General features: G+C 59.4%; 10 protein-coding genes across 11 annotated transcripts; 8 read left to right on the top strand and 2 right to left on the bottom strand.

Moving 5' to 3' along the window:
• Positions 1 to 477: 477 nt before the first annotated feature.
• On the top strand, positions 478 to 4,953 carry SDRG_02360 (the record flags this gene model as incomplete). 2 transcript variants are annotated; one of them, XM_008607943.1, is made up of 7 exons in its annotated part: positions 478 to 1,329; positions 1,375 to 1,463; positions 1,514 to 3,690; positions 3,740 to 4,526; positions 4,576 to 4,691; positions 4,731 to 4,814; positions 4,860 to 4,953. In XM_008607943.1, the coding sequence occupies exons 1-7, from the start codon at positions 516 to 518 to the stop codon at positions 4,915 to 4,917; spliced, it is 4,125 nt and encodes a 1,374-aa protein (XP_008606165.1). In that variant the 5' UTR covers positions 478 to 515. The 2 variants fall into 2 exon arrangements, with proteins under 2 accessions (XP_008606165.1, XP_008606166.1); XM_008607944.1 differs by having other exon boundaries at positions 516 to 1,329; positions 4,860 to 4,917.
• Positions 4,954 to 5,089: 136 nt separating this feature from the next.
• Positions 5,090 to 7,037, bottom strand: SDRG_02359 (hypothetical protein; the record flags this gene model as incomplete). The annotated part of the gene is made up of 7 exons (XM_008607942.1): positions 5,090 to 5,345; positions 5,397 to 5,718; positions 5,766 to 5,921; positions 5,967 to 6,153; positions 6,199 to 6,507; positions 6,557 to 6,782; positions 6,830 to 7,037. The coding sequence occupies 7 exons, from the start codon at positions 7,035 to 7,037 to the stop codon at positions 5,110 to 5,112; spliced, it is 1,644 nt and encodes a 547-aa protein (XP_008606164.1). The 3' UTR covers positions 5,090 to 5,109.
• A 556-nt stretch (positions 7,038 to 7,593) lies between these two features.
• On the top strand, positions 7,594 to 8,272 carry SDRG_02358 (protease I; the record flags this gene model as incomplete). Its single annotated transcript, XM_008607941.1, has 3 exons — positions 7,594 to 7,815; positions 7,859 to 7,967; positions 8,019 to 8,272. 3 exons carry the CDS (start codon positions 7,594 to 7,596, stop codon positions 8,270 to 8,272), a joined length of 585 nt encoding a protein of 194 aa, XP_008606163.1.
• A 248-nt stretch (positions 8,273 to 8,520) lies between these two features.
• Positions 8,521 to 9,138, top strand: SDRG_02357 (hypothetical protein; the record flags this gene model as incomplete). The annotated part of the gene is made up of 6 exons (XM_008607940.1): positions 8,521 to 8,527; positions 8,577 to 8,642; positions 8,690 to 8,775; positions 8,826 to 8,892; positions 8,934 to 9,029; positions 9,071 to 9,138. The coding sequence occupies 6 exons, from the start codon at positions 8,521 to 8,523 to the stop codon at positions 9,136 to 9,138; spliced, it is 390 nt and encodes a 129-aa protein (XP_008606162.1).
• Positions 9,139 to 9,227: 89 nt separating this feature from the next.
• SDRG_02356 (hypothetical protein) lies at positions 9,228 to 11,621 on the top strand (the record flags this gene model as incomplete). Its single annotated transcript, XM_008607939.1, has 11 exons — positions 9,228 to 9,379; positions 9,428 to 9,607; positions 9,655 to 9,750; positions 9,796 to 9,901; positions 9,957 to 10,274; positions 10,462 to 10,639; positions 10,690 to 10,838; positions 10,889 to 10,974; positions 11,015 to 11,161; positions 11,210 to 11,366; positions 11,412 to 11,621. 11 exons carry the CDS (start codon positions 9,228 to 9,230, stop codon positions 11,619 to 11,621), a joined length of 1,779 nt encoding a protein of 592 aa, XP_008606161.1.
• On the bottom strand, positions 11,604 to 12,262 carry SDRG_02355 (hypothetical protein). The gene is made up of 2 exons (XM_008607938.1): positions 12,216 to 12,262; positions 11,604 to 12,132 (listed from the first exon to the last, which is right to left on the bottom strand). The coding sequence occupies exons 1-2, from the start codon at positions 12,229 to 12,231 to the stop codon at positions 11,669 to 11,671; spliced, it is 480 nt and encodes a 159-aa protein (XP_008606160.1). The 5' UTR covers positions 12,232 to 12,262; the 3' UTR covers positions 11,604 to 11,668.
• Positions 12,263 to 13,171: 909 nt separating this feature from the next.
• On the top strand, positions 13,172 to 14,626 carry SDRG_02354 (hypothetical protein). Its single transcript, XM_008607937.1, has 2 exons — positions 13,172 to 13,732; positions 13,787 to 14,626. The coding sequence occupies exons 1-2, from the start codon at positions 13,240 to 13,242 to the stop codon at positions 14,476 to 14,478; spliced, it is 1,185 nt and encodes a 394-aa protein (XP_008606159.1). The 5' UTR covers positions 13,172 to 13,239; the 3' UTR covers positions 14,479 to 14,626.
• An 823-nt stretch (positions 14,627 to 15,449) lies between these two features.
• On the top strand, positions 15,450 to 17,455 carry SDRG_02353 (AGC/PDK1 protein kinase). The gene is made up of 11 exons (XM_008607936.1): positions 15,450 to 15,558; positions 15,608 to 15,829; positions 15,901 to 15,999; positions 16,058 to 16,333; positions 16,385 to 16,534; positions 16,584 to 16,679; positions 16,729 to 16,805; positions 16,872 to 16,973; positions 17,018 to 17,163; positions 17,209 to 17,276; positions 17,325 to 17,455. The coding sequence occupies exons 1-11, from the start codon at positions 15,481 to 15,483 to the stop codon at positions 17,412 to 17,414; spliced, it is 1,404 nt and encodes a 467-aa protein (XP_008606158.1). The 5' UTR covers positions 15,450 to 15,480; the 3' UTR covers positions 17,415 to 17,455.
• A 281-nt stretch (positions 17,456 to 17,736) lies between these two features.
• On the top strand, positions 17,737 to 19,383 carry SDRG_02352 (hypothetical protein; the record flags this gene model as incomplete). The annotated part of the gene is made up of 1 exon (XM_008607935.1): positions 17,737 to 19,383. A coding segment is annotated over one exon (1,622 nt), but the record flags the coding sequence as incomplete, so codon positions are not given.
• Positions 19,384 to 19,651: 268 nt separating this feature from the next.
• Positions 19,652 to 21,279, top strand: SDRG_02351 (hypothetical protein; the record flags this gene model as incomplete). The annotated part of the gene is made up of 2 exons (XM_008607934.1): positions 19,652 to 20,787; positions 20,835 to 21,279. Exons 1-2 carry the CDS (start codon positions 19,670 to 19,672, stop codon positions 21,277 to 21,279), a joined length of 1,563 nt encoding a protein of 520 aa, XP_008606156.1. The 5' UTR covers positions 19,652 to 19,669.
• Between the last annotated feature and the right edge of the window lie 830 nt (positions 21,280 to 22,109).

The following is a 22,109-nucleotide window of genomic DNA, read 5'->3' as shown; positions in this document are numbered from 1 at the left end:
CACCACGCGCGCTGCAATTTGGGTTGGCGAGGTTACCCTCTCATTGAAAATGAGCCACTTTTATTGGTTGATAATTTGCGAAATTATAGCCAATCCTGTGCCAGCAGTGCGCCCGCCCACCGATCCAAGGCGGACCAGAGGCGTCGATCGCGAGGAAAAATGAAGTTGCTCAAACTTGGCACATTGATAGAGCACCTTTGGGCGACCACGAAATGCTACGGCGCATTGCCAGACAAGCTGTACAGCTATCGCTGTGACCCATTGTATTATATATGGCGTGCGCCATATTTACCACATATAAATATATTAAGCCGCATCTTGGTGATGGCATCAAACACGCCGGGTGCAGTCCTGCACCGACCCATTTAGCATCCTTCGAGTGCTCTTTGCGGAGTTGATAAGTCGCGTCCGTCGGCTTTTGTGTGTGCATGCATCCCATTGCAAGGGATTGAGCTGCGCTTTGAAATCGGCACGTGCCGAAATTAGACGGCGGATCTTGGAGAGGCGGCCGGACGATGCTCGAGTTCCAGAGCGCCGTTGACGACGTTGTCGCTGCCACGTATGTCCCAGCGACCATGGAGCTCATCGCTCTTGGCTCGACGTGCGTGCTTCGGCATAAGGTTCGCCCAAGTGCACAGGCCACGACGCCGCTCTGGCGCCACGGCGCCGACGTCGACGTACATGGAAGCCGGCTCCTTTGCAGCACGAACGAGTACATTCTTCTACAGCTGGCCGGCGACGCTTCTCTCGCGCTCTATAACGCTGGCGCTGACACCATGCTCGTCGAGGCGATCCCGTCATCGCTACAGCAGCCCTTTCTTGTCGCAGCCATCTCACCTACTGGCGCGACCGTCGTCCTGCTCGCCTCCGACCACAGCGCTGCCGTGCGATGGCGCGTACGATCTTTAGGTAAGCAAGCAAGCGTCGAGCCCTCCGCGTGGTCGAGCATCTCGCTGCCTGTGGCATGTGGGACGTCATGGGCCGCGCCATTGCACTCGCGTCTCCTCGGGTCTGTCTTTGCCGTCGGCCACGTAGCGCTGCAAGCAGTCGCGCTCGACGTGCACACGACCTACATGTGCGACGACGACGACGGTAGTATCGTTTTCGACACGCGAGTGCGCTCGCTGTCGCGGCCGTCGGCGTCAACGAGTGTCTTGTCAGTGGCCTTGCACGGACCGAGCCAATGCCTCGCCATCGTCGTTGCGCCGTCCACCGTCGTCTTTGCTTCGATCGCCACCGACCACGAAGTGACGTATGCCACGCCCGAGACCATCATGGCGACCGCGTGGCACCCGCGTCTGCCGCATCTCGTGGTCTCGACGGCGCAAGGTACCCGTCGCCGCCATTTCTTGTACTGACAGAAAGAGGCAATAGGCTCTATCTACGTCGTGCACGGCCACGCGGGTACGGGGATCAAAGCGCCACTTCTCATTCTGGCGACCTCCATGCCACCGGATCTACATGTACGTGCTGAATCAGCGAATCAAAAGTTCATGAAGCAACCACATGGTAGTTTTCGGTGTTTGGCGACAGCGACCGCGCCAAGCTCCTCGTGCACTCTGCTACGAGCATACGGTTGTATGCGCTTCAGGTCGCGCCGCCACCACCGGCGCCATCGTCATCGCCACTGTGCAACTCGGCCCCGACGCCCGCGCAACCCGCTTTTGTCTCGGCCTTTCTCAAGGGCCCACCCGCCGACGTCAATGCGGCCCTCGACGCCTTCCTAGTGTCCAGCTCCCTTTGCATGGCGACGCAAAGAGAACACTTGCTGCCCAAGCTCGTTGCCGTCGCGGTGCACACGCTGCACCCGCGTGTCACTTGCTTTTCGATCCGAAGTCTCGTCTTCTTCCTCTTCCACGTGGCGCTTCATGCGCCCTTGGACTGCATTGACCGACTCGCCAACCTGCTTCGGGATGCACCGCCAGCGGACCACTGGGCGCCCAACTACGCCAACCTCTTTGAGCAGCTGCGAGCGCCGAGACGCCCGCTGCCGTACGCGCCCGCCGTTGCCGCGTACCTCGCGACCTTGGATGTCGACCCGGCGCACACAAGAGCGCTTGGTAGCTATGACGTCGCGGCTGCATGTCGCCTCGCCGACGTGGCCTGGCTCCGGCAACAGCCCCACGATGTTGCGTACCTGCAAGCACTCGGCTGTGTCCTTGCATTGCACTACTTGGGGCTCACACCCCACATGCTGCTCGGGCGGCATCTCATGGCCCTGACCTTGTGGGCCGAGCTGCCCCCCGTCGCCCAGTGGTCCCGCCCCGCAGCGCTTCAACTCGTGGCGAAGCTCGAAGCGCTGTGTCATTTCGTACTTCAGATGGGCGCAACGTTCACAACAGCGAGCACTGAGTCGTTTCTCCGCGACCTCTGCGCCGAGCGGTCTTCGCTCCACCTTGTCGTCTGCGCACGGTACATGGCGACCGTCCTGCACGTGTACCGGACACTGCCAGTGCTCTCGGACCTTGACGTCACCGGCGCGATCGCCGACGTCGACGGTCTGCACACTGCGTCGCCGTTCCTTGCTGCCTATCGGGTGGATACGACCAAGTGTGCGTGTGTTGCGGTGGCCAGTGCGCGCGAGGCGGCTGCGACTGCCTTTGTCGTCCGGCGCCTCCATGCCGTGCGCGCGCACTTGGCGGCCAGCGACCACGGGCTGCCCTGTCTCTTTGCGCTGCTCGGAACAGGCGCGCCGCCGCTGTACCATGTGGCCAAGCTGTTGCAACCGAGTTTGCCGCTGCTGGGCCTGACAACGTCGGCGCCATCCACCTATGCACCATGTGCGGCGACGATTGCGCGGACGGTCGTGTGGACGGTGTGGGCTGCTGTGGCGCGAGACGCCGCCGCGATTTCGCTGCGCGCCAAGCTCCCGGGTGGCATTTGGCACGTCGTTCGAGTGAACTGCCACATCTTTGGCCTCTCGGTCGCCGACAGTCGAAGCGTGCAGCTGGCGGCGCTGCACGAAAGCCTCTCTTGGACGTCGACGCCGTTGGAGACGGCGCATGCTCTGGCCTACCTCCGAGCATCCTCGATAGCTCCCACACGCCTGACGAAGCGCGAGCAGCGTCTCGTAGCTGAAGTCAACCTTCGCATCGGGTCCAACTACGTAGAAACCAAACAAGCGCTTCTCGAGCGACAGCTTGGGGCAGTTGGTGGCGCCCTGCGACTGGTTCGTGGCGACGCGCTCTTTTGGCATCTGTGCCAGCAAATGGGACTCGACAGCAGCCCGAGCCGCGTCACGATAATCGAAGATCGCGCCGACGACGTGCAGAGCTACTCGGATGCGATCTCGCGCTTGGAAGTCCTCGAGCTGCTGCACGCGCAGGAGACCGCGCTCGCCCACCACGTCGTTGCCACCACCAAGACACTGGTTCAAGCGAGTAGACCACCGCCGATCGCGACAAGCTGCCAGGCGACCGCGACCGACGCGGTGCCGCAGACAACCACTGCAACCCAAGTCCACTCGACTGCAATTCCCCGCGTGCTCTTGAAGCTGCGTTCCGACACCGCACTCCCGACGCCACCCGCGACGCTTGCCAAGCGCTCGCGCTCGACGTTGGGGAGACCACCGTCTTCCGAAGCAGCGCCGAGTTGCCCACAAAACGAAGCCATTGCACAAGCCCCCATCTCGTCCAAGCAATCGTCCCGTAATGTGCTCCAGCTTCTACAGCTGCAAAAGGCCAAACTTCGGTGCGTCTTCACCATAGCCACTGTGTGAGAAGCAATGCATGCGGTGTAGAGAGCCAGCCGCGGTGCCTCGGTCACTCGAGCGCGCCCGCACGATGGTGCCGCCGCCGCCCCTCGTGCAGCCGCTCACATTTAGCGGCCACGATCCGTCGACCGCCCATCTCAAGCTCCTGCGGAAGGCCGCAAGCATGACCAGCGTCCCGTTACGGCCAAAGACGTTTGAGCCGCATGTGCGTAGTGCGCGCGTCGTCCTCCCGACTGCAGTTTCCGATGCGACACCGATCCAAGATGCCAGCAGTCAAACAGCAAAGGCCGAGGACATCGTCGAGCCACCGACGCGTTTGGTGCAGGAGACGGCGACCAACACGGAGCGTCACGACGTTGACGTGGACAGTACACAGACCGAAGCGACGAGCTTTATCGAGCCCATTGCCGTCAAAAAGCCGCCGCCGTTCCCTGTGTTTGTGCAGCTGCAGTCCAAGCAGCCCGCACCCACGTACCTGCGCGTTATGGATATAGCACCGTCGACGCCGACACCGGTTGTGGCATCGCGCGACACACTCGCTGTCGCCTATGAGGCTGTCACCGCTGTCGAGGGCCCCTCTGAGGGATCCGCACCGACGGCGGCCTCGCCACCGGCGCCCGATGCACCACCGATCGACACGACGAGAAGCGAGGCGAGTGTTGAGGGTGAGACGCCATCGCTAGCGAGCGAGGCACCGGTCGGACTTGCGCGCTTCTCGTCGATGAAGCAGCAGCTTGACGACATGCGGAAGCGGCTTGCTGACATTGAGCAGTTTGCCGACGCTATCGACTCGGACTTTACGGCCTCGCACGAGGTTTGGCATGCCTCGACGCCAGTGCCAAGAGCAGAATATGATGTCGTAGATGATGAACCGCATCGAGGTGCGACGACGCGCGATGATGCCAAGTACGTTTGCCAAGCAGCTCTCCGCCCTCGAGGCCACGCACACGCACCTCGCGTCGTCGATCGCCAGTACCAAGTACGCAACGTATTCATAGGCACGTACTGACCGGTGTAGGGCCAAGCTCACACCGTCGTCGCCAGCGCCGCCGCGAACAAGCGTGTTGGCGACAGAAGCGGCCGCCAACGTGGCCGATGCAACGTAGGCCTGGTCATGTCGACATATGATGCAATAGGTCGTATGTAGGAGACTACTCCAGCAGCTCGAGGCTTCGTTGCTGCCGCCTACCACTACGAACGCTTGAGCCTCAAGAGTATTCTAACATCGACCATCTAGTTCAGGTGACAAAGCACACGTAGGGGTAGGTTCCGCACGCAGAGCCGTCGTCGGTACCACTAATGACCGATGGCATATGCGCCTACGCCCGCTCGTCCCAACCCACGAGAGCCGCCCGTGCAAAGCATATGAACGGATCGCGAGACAATGAAGCACGATGTTATTGAAGTGTGATACCGGAAGCATGGATCCCTGTACCAGGTCGCCCGTATACGCTATCAGGGATCTCGATTGGCATCGCCTTGGCGCCGAGCGACGACTGCACCTGGCCGAGTGTCTGGACGAGCTGCTCGAGGACGCGCTGTTGGCTCTCCATCGTGGCTTCCATCGTCGAGAGCGTGCTGTGGACGCGGTAGACGTATACGGCGAGGAAGATGACGACGAGCCATGGAAACACTAGCATATATCGCACATGCGCCCTTGTGCTCCAGCGAACAAGAGACGTACAGATGGGCATGATGTTGTTGCGCTTGAGCGCGACGGTGCGGCGGACGGCGGTGGCAACTGTCGTGGCGGTGGTTGCTGGCTTGACGTCGATCGCGGCCGGCTTGGGTTTGGTCGATGCCTTTCGCCGGGGCGACACCGGGCGTTTGGGCGACGGCAGCTTGCGGGGCGACGGGAGGCGGGACCCTGGCGGGTACGGCGGGAGCCCGTCCGTGGACATGGCTTGGTTGGCCATCTCGATCCACTCGAGCAACTTGAGTTTGCACTCGGACTTGGCGCGGGACTCGATGATGCCCCGCCACATGGTGCTCTTGAGAAACACCACCTACAGACTTGATGTGTGTATGCTGCAAATGGCCCCCGCTTCGATACCCGCAGCTGCACGCAGAGCTCGCACGATGTCTCTGAGATCTTGCGCAAAATCCACCGGTCTTCGACGAGGAAGCAGTCGCTGTACGGGATGTCCGCGAGCTTGGTCGACGTGTCAAAAAGGTAGCCGCCGTGGTCGAGCGGTCGACGGATTTGGGTCTAGTTGTCCATACGTGGGGGCAAGAGAGAGGGATATGGACGTACGACGTGGACACGAGTGCTCTTTGGACCAATCGGCGCATCGACCGGCAAGACAAAGCTGGCCGTGCGCGTGAGCCCTACGGTTGTTGCATCAAATCGAGTTATGCACTCGATCACTCGTGTACCCAAGCTGGCGTCGTCTGGGTGCTCGCTCCAGAGATCGCACTTGAGCTCCGTCGCGCCCTTGCGTCTACAGCCACGGACTTGAGCCTCCAGAGCCATCAAGCGGACGCACCGGTTGAACTCGACGAGGCCAAAGATGGGTTCGTCCGTGAAGAAATTCTCAACAAATGTCTCGACAGGTATCGGAAATGTGTACTTCATGATGTCGTTCATGGGCGCCGGATCGCTCGACATGGTTGGAATCGGGGCGTCGAGTGCTGGCACAGGATCGGTGGGGGCCGGCGCCGCTGGCGACGGCGGCGTCGCAACTGGTGCCACTTCGCTCGTAGGGCTAGCCACGGACGGCGGTGCTGTAATCGTTGTCATCGTAATGCCCAGCGCCTTGTTGCGCAGCGACGTCAGCAGGTCGTAGCACTGGTCCCTACATGGCTGTGTCAGCACTGGTATCGCGTGCGCCTGGCCACGCCTACCGGTTGGTACCCCAAAAGGACGTGAACGTGTACTCTCTCGCCGCTGTCTTGAGGCAAAACGCGTTGGAAAACATTGTCGTCGTCTTGGCGAGCTCCGTGATCGTCTCGTATGCGATCACGAGCTTGGTCTCTTTGCCAAGAAAGTTCGAGTAAAAGCATACGCTGTCGTTCGCGGGGTACATGCGACCTTGGAAGGCGAGCGTCGCGACAAGCGCGCACGAGTAGTCTACGCGCGTGCATGAGCCAGTGCGGTGGATGCTGAGCTAGGCCCACCAGGGTAGAAGATTGTGGACGCGGGCAGGTTGAAGATCGCGCAGATGATATCGTCGCGCACCTCGTCGATCACGGGCGCCACGTCCACGAGGCTCTCTTCGGAGCTCGAGTGCGACTTGGAGCCCTGGCTGCCATTGATGGACGACGACGACTTGGTCGACGCGGCCGGCGACGCCGGCGCGCCGCGGGGCGAGACCACATGCACCATGGGCGGACGGGGCGAACTGCGGATTGAGAACAGCCTGCACTCTGAACAAAATTTGGAACCTAGATGCCATTGGCCACTGCCATTTTTATCCGCGAATCACAACGCGTGTTTCGGGTCATGATTTGACTTTTGGCCAATCCACGCGCCCCGCGAGAGCGGCGCAATGTGGTATCTTTCCAAGAGCCGTCCGGCACGACCGGCGACCGCGCAGTCGTCAGCGCGGATGGCCATGGCAGCCTGGCCTTGCCTTGGCATGGGACATGGCGCTTGCAGGCAATGTTACGCATGCGCGTTGGTCACGCCCGTCGCCATGGATGCACGACCTGCGACGTCTATGCGAAGGGCGACGTTGGACCACGGTGCAAGCACCGACAACTCGCCATGTTGACCGCGTTGGCATCATGTGTCATGTTTGCTGCTGATAGCCCGAGAATAAGAGGGCGATGGGCCATACAGCATGCGCCATCTTGAAGTTAGCGCAATCAAGCGCAATCTGGCTACTCGCGAATCTGAAGCCAGCGTGGCGTCAGAACGCAACGACCACATTCGGAGCAGCATGCCCAAGACAATCTTGATCCTTGTCGGCGACTACGTCGAGGACTATGAGGCCATGGTGCCATTCCAGACGTTCCTCACGCTCGGATACACGGTCCATGCGATCTGCCCCGGCAAGAAGGCCGGCGACTTTGTCAAGACGTGCGTCCACGATTTTGAAGGCGACCAGACCTACTCGGAGAAGCGCGGTCACAACTTTGTCGTCAACTTGGCCTTTGACGACGTACTACGTTCTCTGCACATGGCTGGCTCATGCGCGGACGTAGGTGACGGACGCGGCCTTGGAGCGCTACGACGGCATCTACATCCCGGGCGGCCGGGCGCCCGAGTACCTTCGCATGAACCCGCGTGTCGTAGCGATCGTCCAGCACTTTGGTGCGGCATCCTAATCCCATGCGCCATGACGATACGATTTACACCATATAGGTGCCCGCAACAAGCCGATCGCAAGCATCTGCCATGGCCCGCAGATCCTCGCGGCTGCTGGCTTGCTCAAGGGCCGCCAGTGCACAGCGTACCCGGCCCTCGAAATCGACTGCATCATTGCCGGCGCGTCGTGGGTCGGCAAGAAGGCCGACGAAGCGTGCGTCGACGGCAACCTCGTGACGTCACCGGCGTGGCCCGGCCACCCCGCCCTCTGCGCCGCCTTCATTCGCCTTCTCGGCACGACGATCCAGTAGGCTACTGCGTCTTGCGCAACATGAACACCGTCAGTGATGTAAACACGGAGTTGGCCTCGTAATTTGAGGCGTGAGCTAGCTAGCACGTTGCCCAGAGCTATCGTCTTGCAGCGTCAGAATCTTTGAAGCTCGGCGCAGCATCCCACACGCCCACGAGGGAAGATGCGCAAGATGCGGTTGCGTGGAATGAGCCAAAACCTCTGAGAAACGATATTGCCCATTGAGTTTCACAAGTCTTGAATCTTGCCATGCTCGGTACGGGCGGCGGTGCGATGGCGTCGAGGTGCTCATGCTCGGCTGCTAGACACGCTGCTCTCGTTCTTGCTCGTGGGTGCGCTCTGGGGCTGCACCAACCCGCTGCTCAAGCAAGGTAGGCCCATGCTCTCGGCGGCTAAGTAGGCGAAAACGCGGCTGTAGAGAGCGGCGGCGCCGTCTACACCCGCCAAAGCAACGCGCTGCGCGAGTACATGTACGAGTTCTACTGCACGCTCACCAACTGGAAGGTCTCTCCCTATTTGCGAGCATCATCCATGACGCTCATGGTTTACGCTAGTTCATCATTCCATTCGCCCTCAACCAGAGCGGCTCGATTGCCTTCGTGTACTTTCTTGGCTCGTCCGGTGCGTCGGCGTCCTCATCTCCGGTGTTGACAGCCAGCTAGATATCTCGATGGCCGTGCCCATTTGCAATTCGTTTACGTTTGTCTTTACAGCGCTCACGAGCCGCCTCCTCGGCGAGACGCCCAAGAACCCGCTGTGTACGTGAAGGCTCGTGCGTGAAATGCTGACACCCTCGTAGATACCTACGCCGGCATGACGTGTGTCCTATTGGGGGTTGCGATTTGCTTTCACAGCAAACTGCCCTAGTTGAAGACTACAGTTGCGTAGAACTGGTAGAAGTAGAACGAGGATACGAAAGGCAACACGGTCTTCGGTTTCAGAAAGAGTGCAGTTGTATGGACGCAGAGCTCCGACGGCTCTTGGGGAAGCCGCCCGCCTCGAGAGAGCTCAAGCGCGCGCTCGAACCCGACCTCTACATGGAGCGTGTCGATCTGATACCAGGTACGCAGTCGGTGCCAGACTTTGTGGCGACGAATGCGCCATTGAGGTACTTGCCTCGCCGGATCGAAATCGAGAGCTACGATATACACGGTAGTGGAGACCGGCTACAACACGCCCTCTACCTTGCTAGCATCGATATACCACTGCTGGATGAGCTGTACCTTCCATTCCTTGCCGCCTTCTTCGACCTTGGCAGCCTCCAATCGCTCGCGATCCCAGCGTTCGCAGCCTCCCGTCGCCACCTTTTATTGCAGCCCATACCTGGCAGCGCGGCGTACGTGTCCTAAGCTCAGAGCTCAATTTGCATTGTATGTGGTGCAGAGCCGTGCATATTGCAAACGTCATGGAGATTGCCCACCGCCAGCTACCAGCACAAGCGGCTGGCCTCATCATCCTCACAACGCTACCGCTTCGAGGGTAGTACATCGCCGCTTTGTGCGCTGAAACGACCCGGGAATGTAGACAGGACCGCGCACTGGTGCCGTCGATGACGACTTGTAGTTCCGCGGGCAAGCCCGTCCATCTCCTGACGCTGCCATCGCCGGCGTTGAACGCGCCAACGATCGAGGTACTGTTGCAGTGATCTGTTGAGAGAATTTTTGTGAATTGGCCATCGATGCTAGCGTCTCCTTGGTGCGTTCTTGAGCCTTGTGGGGATTCAGCCCTGCGGCCTCTACCACTGCGTCTCGCAACACTGTAGTCAGCCCACGCTGGCGCTATGTCCGCTTTGCTTGCGCAAATTAAGCTTGGTGATCCCGCACTTCAACGTCGTACGACGCTACGAGGCCCTTGTCAACGTTTGCAAAACGGTGCCGGACGAGTGGGCTCGAAGCCTCCACCAGTGGTGCCTCGATCGCCTCTCGTTTATCACCAACGGCTCCAAAGGCGGGGGTGACGCCACCCTCGACGACCCTCCCGCCCCAAGCAAACCACCAACAAGGGTACCCTTGCCACCGCGTACAGTAAATCATGCTGCGGTGTCGCGTGTGGACCCGACCAAGTTGCGCCTCCTGCGGCAAAAGCTTCAGCAGCGCCGACATCGATAATTTAGCCAACACGATTGCACAATCATCCGGATAATGACACGTGGCAGCACCACATGCTTGAAACGACACATTATACCGCCAGTGCGCGATTATCGTCGCAATGGATAGCATCGATCTCGACGACATTGAGCTGACGTTTGACGAGCAAGACGCGAGCAGCACGGTCTTGGAGCTACTCCGTATGAACACAGGGGCCACGTCAGCCGGCTACAACTTTCGTCTCCTCGCCGACGCCCACCAGAGCTGGTATCCGCAGCCTCGTACGCTACTACCCACTTCTTCTAGCCGAGAAGAAGCCCATGGATGCTAGGTCCAGCGCTGCGCCGCCCGTGCGGCACACAACGGCGGCGATCCCACTCGCTACCAAGCGCATTGCCCGTAAGCATGACGGCACCTGGTGCTGATGTGCCGTGTTCCGAGGTCGAGCCCGAGCCGGAACCGCTAGCCCGCCCGCCATCGGTGAGTCGACTCGCCCAACTGATACAGACACAGTACGATCTGCCAAGTAGAAGCAACCGCCGACACCGCAGCAGCGTCTTCAGGAATGCCTCGTGCGCAACATGGCCCTCACGCAGGCCATCGCCCAGAAATCAAAGTACGCACCGCCCGTCTCCTTTACATGACACTGTGTGTAGAGAGATCGAGCGCCACGCGCTGATTGTACTTCAATTGCAGCAACAACTCGACCACGCGGAAGCCCGTGTCCAGTACCACGTTGATCTGGCCACCAAGATGGAGAAGCGGCTGGCGCTGGCCAACGAGCGCACACGCGTCACCTCCGAGTATGTACATCCCACTCGACGCACATAGATCTTATTGCCGAGTCGCAGAGGCTACGTGACGCTCAAACAGCGGCTCAATGGCCTCCGCGTCGAGCTCGCGGCGACAACAAAAGACAACCAACGCCTGCGCGGCAAGAACGTGCCGGACCTATCCTTTGACGACCTCGAGGCGCTCGAAGCGACGCTCGAAGCCAGCCTGTGCAGCGTACACCCTCTTCTAAAATGCTATACACATCATTTGCTGCATTAGGTCCGCGACGGGCTCAAGGCGCAGTACCGAGCGGCCATGGAAGCGCGGTCGGACCTCTGCATCGTTTGCTACTCGGAGCCGGTCTCGATTGTGCTGCTGCCGTGCCGCCACCGCGTCCTCTGCGGCGCCTGCGCTGTTCGCGTCGCCACTTGCCCTGTGGACCGCCACGAGATCACCGACATGTTGTCCACGTTTGGGCACGCCGCATGAGCCATTGTAGAGTTCAATGGATGCAGCGACAATGACAATATATGATGTTAGTCGTACATGTCGTTGTAGAGCTTGAGCAAGTCCTGGCGCTTTTGCTGGTTCTTCTTGTCGAGGGCCGTCATGGCGATCTTGCGCTTGATCTTCTTACCAGAAATGACGCTGCGCTCTGTCTCCGAGTCGGACGAGGATGACTCATCGCGCTTGCGGTGCTTCTTGGCCTTCTTGGCCTTCTTGGCCTTCTTGGCTTTCTTGGCCTTGGCACGGCGCGACGACTTGGAGTGGTCGTCGCTGCTGCTACTGCTCGACGAAGATCGGCGAGAGCGTTTGCGCGCCGGCGACCGCGATGTCGATCGGCGGTGCTTGGGCTCTGAGCTGCGCGAGTGGCGAGACGACTGCGACGGCGAGCGGAACGATCGACGGCTCGGGCTGCGGGACGCCGACCGATGCCGGCGCGACGAGCGGTCACGCGAACGCGAGGCCCGGCGCTCGGAGGCTCGTCCTCGGTGGTCGGCTACATTGGATGGACGCAGTAGGAAGGGCGCAATAGCATAGCTGTCTCCTTTAGATCCTATTCCTCATGCGGCGATAGTCTACCTGGTGAGCGTGGCATGATCCTGCACCGCTGGTTGCCAATGGTGAAAACTGTGGCCAATCACAGCGCTCCAGTTATAACAAAATGTTTTCACAAGATCGCGACGCTTCACCCACGAGCCCACATACACACAACGGGACGCATCAAGTACTGCACGCTTTATCGCTTGGTCATGGTGAAGACCAGCCTTCATCAACTTCACCTGACTGCGCCGTGTCAACGGACGACCTTCAACTCAATTGCTTGGAGAGGCTCAAGGATTCAACAACACAGCGAGAGGCAACTACATGTACTCAAGCTGCACGACTCAGGCGCCAACCATATCTGAGAAGCGGGGTCAGTGATACTGGTATCTAGCATAGTATCGTTGTCTGACGAGGTTCGCTTCCACAAGCGCGTGCGATCTTGGCAACGTGGCACGGTGCCACAATCGACACCGCGTCTATGTGTTATAACACATTGCAGTTGCCGTTGCTAAATCATCGAAGTTCGAAGACAAAACGCACATCACGCCCTCTGCCGCTTTGCAGCAGCTGCCCACAGGGGCCGCTTCGAAGCGCGTCACCGACGCTTCTTCGCTTACACACGCAGCACTCACGTTGGCCCTTCATCATCGTTATCAACGTAAATGACCTCCTATAACAGCGTTCTGCAGAGGCAGACGACGTGTTGCCAATGACACGCAGGCGACTTCGAACTACGATAGACGGCGCCGTTGAACCTGATCCGGCGCGTCGGTCCGCAGAGCTCCTTGTGGCGCATGCGGGCTCCTGCTCCGTGACTTCTTCCCTACTTCCTCGTCGTCTCCATCGTCCTCTTCATCTTCGTGTGCATGTCGGCAGCGCTCCGAACTCTGTGGTTCCTTCAACCCACATGGAGTTGGTCACGGCCGCGTTCTGTGACAGCAGCGTTGCTTTGTCGAACTACCTTGGTGTTTGTATATGATGGGCAATATGGTTCTGAGTTGGCGCACCTGGTCGACTTTCCCGTCTCAATTGAGATTCCACCGACTCGAAGCGGAAGAGAATGGCGCCGCGATGGCCGCGGACGAGGCTGCTCGCTGCATGCCTCTTCGTGCTCCTCGCCGCCGTCACCGCACAGCAGCCGTCGCCCAACAGCACGACCGTGACGCCCGTGCCTGCCCCGACGACGTCAACGCCGACACCGGCACCACCGACGCCGTCGCCCGCCCCCGTGACACCGACACCGACCCCGTCGCCGACGGCAAAGCCCACGTCGCCACCGACGCCGGCCCCTACACCAAGCAGTGCATCGCCGACGACAGCAGCACCGATGACATCGGCGCCACCGTCGCCCAGTACGAGCCTTACACCCACGACGCCGACGGCAACCACGGCAACGATCGTCCTGCCGACGACGGCAGCGGACACGACGATGCCGATTGTGAGCGCTTGCGTCTCGTGCTCAACCCAAGTGCCGGCGTCGACCGAAAGCCACAAGTCACCGTCGAGCAACACCAACACCAATGGCAAGCCGACGTCGCAGGTCAATCTCCAAGGTACCATACTTGCTCAATGGCCGAGGTGCAGCCAAGTCTCATTGCACTACCTAGATGCAGCCCAAGACTCGCCCAACAGCAGCACTGCCATCATCCTCTCTGCCGCTGCTGCTGTCGGCGTCTCGGTCATTGTCGCGCTCGTCGTTGTCCGGCAGCGCCAGCAGCGCGAGAGCGAAGAGATCAAGACCCGCGCGGCCTCGTCGTTTGCACTTTTGGCGAGCAACCGGGACTCAACAATTCCGGTGCTCTACAGCACCAAGCGTCTCTACGAGCCGTCGCCGTACGCGGCTACGTACGCCCGCGCCCCGCCGGCGCCGGTGCCGACAGCCACGTTGCCTAGTGCCCCAGCGCCAATCAACTTTGCGGCCACGTACAAGGTGAGCGACCTCTCCGAGCTCTCGGACGACTCGTCGATCCGCGACACGGACGACAGCCGCGGGCTCAATGCCGTCTCCGAGTCGTTTTACTACGGCAGCCAAGATTCGGTCATCACGATCGAAGAGGAGGAGTTTGACGACTCGTTCGAGTCGGCGCCGCGACGCACGAGCTCGATCCAAGAGAACGTTGTCTGGAACGACTCGATGGACCGCGAGCTGTCGATGGACTCGATCGTCCGCGAGAGCTCGATGCGCCGCGAGAGCTCCCTCGTGCGCGACAGCTCCATCATGATTGGCAGCGCGTCCGTCGACAACCCCGATTGGATGAACACGGCGCGGCTCATGGCGTCCGACGTCCACGACCTCTAGTCGTCGTCGTCACTGGTTGTTATTTAATATCTTGCTCCACCACCACAACGAGGCGAGCAGTAGCAGCTCAACACGCCCCGTATACCCTTGACAATACAAGCGCATAAGCATTCCGGTACCAAGATCCAAGCGTGTTTCCACGCGCCATGGATCGCCAACAACCCACGTCGGCGACCAAAGGCCAATGGCAGCACAGCGCATCCATAGAGCTGCGTTCGGTGGGAGCAGCCGGCGTCGTTGCGAGGAGCCCACTTCCTTGGCCTCGTCCCGCCACCTCGTAGAGCCTGGCCGCTCACCTCTTCTCTACTCAAGTCCTTTGGCTCGCGAGGTGCGTCGGCCATTCACGGGCGGCCATTCACGGGCGGCCATCGTCGCATGGACAGCTCGCTTGGACCTTGGTGCAGCACCGTGTGATCCAAAAGTGCAAACTGAGCGCACGTGACCTCTCAGAACCGATTTCTTATTCCGATCGCCATGAAATAGTGTGCGGATGCTTGTGCGATCCTGGCGACTGCAGAGAGCACTTGGGACGTTTGGCTCGTCGCTGGCCTCGAGCTGCGCCCATGTCTAATGGCCAAGGATTGCAAGCACGCGAGGCTGCGTTCAACACGATCTTTTTCGTAATGCGGGATTGTCTGGGATCCTCGCTTGCGTAATCTCAGTTTGGGCGTGACGACCGCATGACATACTGAACCGACCAAGCTGTGCCAACGTCACGGTTTCTGCTGACGTGGCAGCATCCGTGGCTCTAGGAGCGATGCGCAAGGAGCGTCTTTGACGAGGCGCCTCTTCTACTGTGGTTGGCTGTGGTCGACAACTGCGCATGGTGGGCCTGACGTCATGTTGCACTTGGCGTCATGTCGTCACACTACCTTCGACTGTCCAATATAAATTGTGGGAGGTTCCGAAGAGACTGAATACTCAAAAACCCCTCGGCTTACAATAGATTGCTCCGGCCGGGGCAGCACGACGACGACGACGACGACGACCTCGACCAAGACGATGGCCTCGCGGCTGCGGATACAATCACCGGCCGACTTCATGTTCGGGACGACGCTGGGCGAAGGCGCGTACGCCCGGGTACCGCCGGCGAGAGCGCGCTTGCAACGGCCTCATGCGGTGCATGTAGGTCGTCCATGCGCGCTTGAAGGAGACGAACGAAGAGTTTGCGGTCAAGATCATGGAGAAGCGCTTCATTAGCAAAGAGAAGAAGGTCAAGTTTGTCATGATGGAGCGCAAGGTCTTCTCCAAGGTGTCCCACGACCGCATCGTCAAGCTCTCGTACTCGTTCCAAGACAAGAACTACCTCTACATGGTCATGGAGCTCTGTCGCGGCGGCGAACTCCTCGACGTCATCATGTACGCGCCGGATCCTCTGTGTGCAATGACGAGGACGCTGCATGTAGCAAGTCGCAGAAGGAGCAAGCGTCGCGCGGCGTGACCAACAAGGCGTGCTCGTTCGAGGTCACGCAGTTTTACATTGCCGAAGTCCTCGAGGCCCTCGAGTACCTCCATGGCATGGTACACTCGTCTTCTTCTTCCTCTTGCGATGATCCGGCGATTGATGATGGCGCGGTAGGGCGTGATCCATCGGGACATCAAGCCCGAGAACATCCTCTTGAGCGACTCGGGCCATTTGAAGATCACAGACTTTGGTACTGCCAAGGACGAGACTGAAGAGGGCGTGCGCCACAACACGTTCTGCGGCACGGCCGAGTTCGTCTCGCCCGAGGTGCTCCGCGACCAGGAGGCGTCCCGGGGCTGCGATCTCTGGGCCGTCGGCTGCATGATCTTCCAGATGCTCGTGGGGCGCCCCATGTTTCGTGCCGAGAACGAGTACCTTACCTTTCAGCAAGTCGGCAATCTCTCGATGTTATGCCCAGAGCTCATTTTTGTCTCGTTGTAGATTCTCAACCACCCGGCAGAAGACTTTGCGTACCCGGAAGGCTTCCCCGCCGTCGCGCAAGACCTCTGCGACAAGCTCTTACTGCAAGAACCGCTGCAGCGCCTTGGTGCTGGCACCGACGCCGACGGCAACGGCTACGAGGCCCTCAAGGTACGCCCTTGTATAGCCTCTCGACATGGTAGCCTCAGGGTTTCCATAGAGCCACCCTTTCTTTCAAGGTATCGAGTGGGCGACGCTTGGCCAGACGACGCCGCCGTACATGCCCAAGATCTCGCACCTCCCTCCCACCGACAATGTAGGCGTCGGATCTATATGTCGTATCGTCTTGACGCGCGTTGGTGCAGGATGGCGCGACCGAAGACTGGCTCTTTGCTGGTGTTGCGACTGAGCTCCAAATCTCGTCGGGGCTCAACGCCGAGCCGTTCATCCAGTACGAAGAAGACCGGAGCAGTGCGAATGCATCGCGCACGTCCGGCAACAGCTACAGCACCGCGCCGTCGTACGCTATCGACAACCACAACCCTGTCGAAGTCGCACGTGTCCGCGCCACGGTCGCGCCCCCGCCCGTCTCGCGCATGAACTCGCTCTGGTACGATCGACGTTGCACGATCCATATGACGAGACGGACGCTAGGAACCGATTCTTGCTCGACGACGAAGTCATTCGCATGAGCGGCCTCGTGAGCAAGCGCAAGGGGCTCTTCTCCAAGAAGCGCCAGCTGATTTTGACGTCCAAGCCGCGCCTGATCTACATTGACGCGATTCGCATGCGCCAAAAAGGTAGCTCGAGATATGCTTGGTGCGGAAAGCGATGTGCTTGCGAAGGCGAGATTCCGTGGTCCGACTCGATGTACATTACGATCAAGAACTCGTCGACGTTTGATGTCGTGACGGTACGTCGCTCATGCGCTCGTGCGAGGTGTGGAATGCGGCGTGTCTAGCCCAACCGCGTGTACCACTTGTCGGACGCTGCCAACGGCTCCAAGAAGTGGTCGGACGCGATCAACGCGTCGCTCGTCCAGCGAAAATAAGGGCCTTTTGCCGCGCACCCCCGACGACCCGGTCTCTCTTGTCGAGTACTTCTACGACTACTCCGTTGTCGCGCAATACTACATAGTGTCTTCTCTTCTTGCGTGTCATCAGCGGTCATGGGGCCATTTCGACCGGGTGGACGCTAGATCGATCTATCGAAGACGTATTCTGGTCCAACAGCGATGTACGCCAACGACAAGAGTCCTGGACGGTTGAGCTTTCTTAGTAGTCTTAGCCGGTTCGCGGCGGTTTCGGACCCATGACGTGGCAGGCTGTGCGTGCAGGAGAAGGCTATTTTCAGCGCCCTTATTTTGACAGAGTCCATGCGTGTGATGCGACGACGCGTGGCGCCCGCGGCGGCGGACGTGAGCGCGCCGATTCATTTGAACCGACGGGCGCTTGCGATGAGTGTTGTCTTCTGCGTCAACCTTCTCTTGATGCCGTTCAAGGCGTACCTGTCCGAGGACTCGCCGTTCCATCAGACAAGTGCGACGCCACCCGCGGCGTTGCAGCCGACGTTGACGTCCCCCAACTTTGAGACGTTTGCACCGCCCTTCTTGGCGCTGCTCCAAGACCGATACGCCCACATGGACGCTACGACGGCGCGCGCCGACTATTTCTACGATGACGCCTACCGCGTCGACGTCTACCGACACGTCGTCGATTTGAACCACTCTCCGAAAGCGCTCGTGCTTGCGTTTCCCACGTCGCTCTTTTACACGTCGTATGATGCGACAATGATCCAGGCGCACGCCAACGGTACGCTCGAAGACGTCGAATTTGCTTCGTACGTCACCTTCCTCGACCTGGTGGGGTTTACGCTGGCCGCTTGGGTGCGCCGCGGCAATACCATGTCTGGAAGCTCGGGCAAAGCGAACGAGTACACGATCTACTTGACGATGCGCATCATTGACGTGCCGTACTTTCTCATTTGCGCTAAATTCGGCATGCGCTGTCTCCTTTGCCTCGCCACGGCCCGGTACTTTTATCAAAACTACTACCGCGCGGTGCGGCGGTTGCTACATGCGTACCGCCGGACGCCACGACCGGCAGGCGTGAGTCATCTCGAGTTGCTTATTGGCGAACCCACGGACTTTGTCTTGACGAACGGCTGGATCACGCTCGGCTACACTATGGACTGCGTGCAGAGTTTGCAATATGTCGGGCGTGCGATGAGCCGGGCGAGCAACATGAACATTGAGCTCACGGCAGGTCTTATCGCTCTCGTGTACCTCTCCCGGCTCGTCTGGTTTAGCTACTTGGCGCTAATAGGGCTCTCCCGAGTGCTCCACAGGCGACAGCTGGCGCACCTCTACGTGCCAGTCGACTCGCTTACCATCGCAGCACTCACAGCAATCAATGTCGCGGTCTTCCTTGCGCTGACCGCTACCTCGTACAATTTTCTCTCAGTGTTTGCCACGCTCATGCAGTCGGTGGTCGATGCTCAAAATGCTCAGTACCAAGTGGACTCGACACTTGGATTGATCTTCTTCGCCAGCTTTACGAGCCTGCCACCGCTTGGGCTTGGGTTTGTGCTCGCGTACTGGAGCCGCTGGCGACTGCCGCAGCGTGCGCCGCTGCTCTCGTTGCGTGCACGAGTGCTCCTGTGGCTCTGCGGCATTCGCGGCATGTCGCACGCAGCCAAAACGAGTATTGTCCCTTACCTTGCGACCTTCCTTGCTTCCCACCCGAGCACGCGAGCCAATTGTACGCTCAGCCATGAGGACGAAGACTGTTATCTCGTTGCCTACAGCAAGGAGCACACTGTTCTCTGGGTGCGTCGGTTGGTCTGGACAAAAACGCTGGCTCTACAGCGCGCCACGTCATGGGTCACGGCCGCCACTCGCGATGCCACGTCACCGGTCGCGCATTTGTCGGCCGACGTGCAACACGACGCGTGCGTCACAATGGGAACTGACGACGCTTACGAGTGGATTTACTAATACGTACTAAACACTAACGTTTTAGAAGACAAAAGTGCACGTCCCATGGCCGTCGCCATGGCTGCCAACTAACCATGGCTGCCAACTAACCAAGGCTACGATCTTACGATTCACAAGGGGACGCGGAGAGGCGCCGCAACTAGGACTGATAGAACGTGCAGATCCGACGCATGGGTCATGTCCGACGAAAGACTGTTGGGTGCAAGTGCATGCCGGGTGCTGCCCTTTCTCGGTGGTGGTTTCGGGACCATGACGTGGCGCACGGAGCATACAGTGTTGCTATTTCAGGCCCGCCACCATCCTTCGGTGCGATGCCACGACGCGTGGCGCCCACCCAGGCCGACATCAATACACCCATTCATTTGAACCGACGGTCGCTGGTGACGAGTGTCCTCTTCTTTGGCAACCTCCTCTTGATGCCGTTCAAAGCCTACCTCTCGGAGGACTCGCCGTTCCAGCAGTCGAGTGCGCCAACATCGCTGTTGCAGCCCAAAAACACAACGTTTGCGGCGTTTGAGCCGGTGTACTTGAAGCTTCTTCAAGATCGGTATGCGCATATACACGCTACGAATACCACAGAGGACTACGTGTATGATGACACCTACTGCATCGATGTCTACCGCCGCGTCGTGTCTCTCGAAGGTCTCAGTCCAACGGCGCTTGTGCTAGAGTTTCCCACGTCAGCCTTGTACACAGCATATGCAGTGGATTCGATTCTGGCGCACGGAAACGGTACACTGGATCAAGTACAATTCGCATCGTACGTCACCTTTCTCGACATGACGGGGTTCATTCTGGCCGCGTGGGTGCGCCCCGGCAATACGATCTCTGGAGACACGAGTGACGCTGGTGCGTACACGATCTACGTTGCCTTCCGCAATGTCGACTACCCCTACGTCATTATTTGCTGCAAATTTGTCTATCGGTGTCTTCTCAGCCTCGGTACCGCGATGTACATTTACCGTCACTACTATTGTGCCGTGCGGCGATTGCTCGTAGCTTACCATCAGGCACCGCGAGCACCTGGCGTTAGTCATGTCGAACTACTTATTGGCGAGCCGACCGACTTTGTCTTGACGAACGCGTGGATCACGCTCGGGTACACTACCGACTGCGTGCTAAGCTCTCAGTTTATCGGGCGTGCGATGAGCCGAGCGTACAATACGGCCATTGCGCCCGTGCCCGGTATGCTTGGTCTTTTGTATCTCTCTCGACTGGTGTGGTTTGGCTACATAACGCTGGTGGGGGCCTCCCGCGTGCTTCATGGGCGACACTTGACGCATCTCTACGTGCCTGTCGACTCGCTCGTCGTCGCAGCGCTCGCAACGCTTAATGCAGCAAGCGTCATTGTGCTCAGCACCAACTCGTTTGGTTTTCGAGCTCTCTTTTACGTCCTCATGCAGTCGGTGGTCTTACCCGAGAACGCCCGGTATCAAATTGACGCAACACTCGGTCTCATGCTACTGTATTCACGAGCTTTACGACATTCTCGCCCTTTTGGCTCGGGGTTTTGCTTGCCTATTGGAGCCGGGGGCGACGTGTGCAGCAGCAACCGGCGATCTCGTTGCGAGCGCGACTGCTGCTTTGGGTCTATGGTATTCGCGGTGTCTCGCGCGCTAGCAAGGGGTGGCCAGCGCCGTACCTTGCGACCTTTCTTGCTGCGCACCCACCTGCTCGAGCCAATTGTACGCTTAGCCAAGACGACGAAGACTGTTATCTCATTGGCTACGGCAAGGACGGCAATGTGGTCTGGGTGCGTCGGCTGGTCTGGACGAAAACGCTGGCACTACATCGTGCCACGTCATTGGGCACGGACGCCTCACACGATGCCACGTCACCAATCGCACATTTGACATCGGACCCAGATCTCGGAGCACGTATTGTGCTGGGCGCGGGCGGGGCAAACGAGTGGATCTACTAACTATTACATTGCGCCCATGGACTTGGCTAATGCGACGAGTAATTCAGTCGCCAGGTAGTCGCCAGCGTTGCCAACCCTGCACCGCCATGCTCCTACATCGCTTGCCTTCGATCCGATACGCTCGGCGGCCAGGATGTGGCGCTGCGACACACGAAGAGAGGCAGATTAAAGAAGGATGAAGAAGGAGGGAATCAAGCATTTGGGTCGTTGTTCGTTGGGCGCCACCCAACTGGAGCACGTGCAACGACGGGTGCCATCAACATTCGACCAACTTGTTTCTTCTTCAACAAAGTCGCGAGGACTCAGACGAGCGAACCGTGCGCCAATGGTACAACACAGTTCTCAGCCGACCTTCAACGGTCACTGCAACTCGACGTTCACATTTGGTACCCAAGAGAGACGAGGAAGGCGTCCATTCGTTCGAGACCAGTCGTTTGGATCTATCCACTGCATGTTCTTTTTCTTCTTCGACCGACAGCAATCACGGCACGGTCAGCACGTGCCCAGCTGTGTCACGCGCCGCGTGTCCTCGACACCGTCGCAACCCGATGACAAAAGGTCGCCGGTCTTCGTCAAGCGGCGTCTGCCGCCGAGCCGCTCGTTTCGTCGGTTCATACCGTCGGATAGTCGGCTACAAGCCAGTATACAATCCAGTCGTCGAACCCGCGGCAAGCTCCGGCGGTGAGCTCCGGCGGTGAGCTCCGGCGGCGATTCGGCAGGCCTAAAATTTCAGACGCAACTGGTCGCTGCAACGCAAACATTTAGTCGATGGCTGCTATAGTCTAGTACAAGTCGAGTCGACAGAGACACTATTGTACACACAATACAAA

This window comes from Saprolegnia diclina (genome assembly GCF_000281045.1).
Source record: "Saprolegnia diclina VS20 unplaced genomic scaffold supercont1.5, whole genome shotgun sequence".
Lineage (NCBI taxonomy): Eukaryota > Oomycota > Saprolegniomycetes > Saprolegniales > Saprolegniaceae > Saprolegnia > Saprolegnia diclina.
Note: the sequence above shows the minus strand (reverse complement) of the source record. Positions and strands in the feature narration are given on the sequence as shown.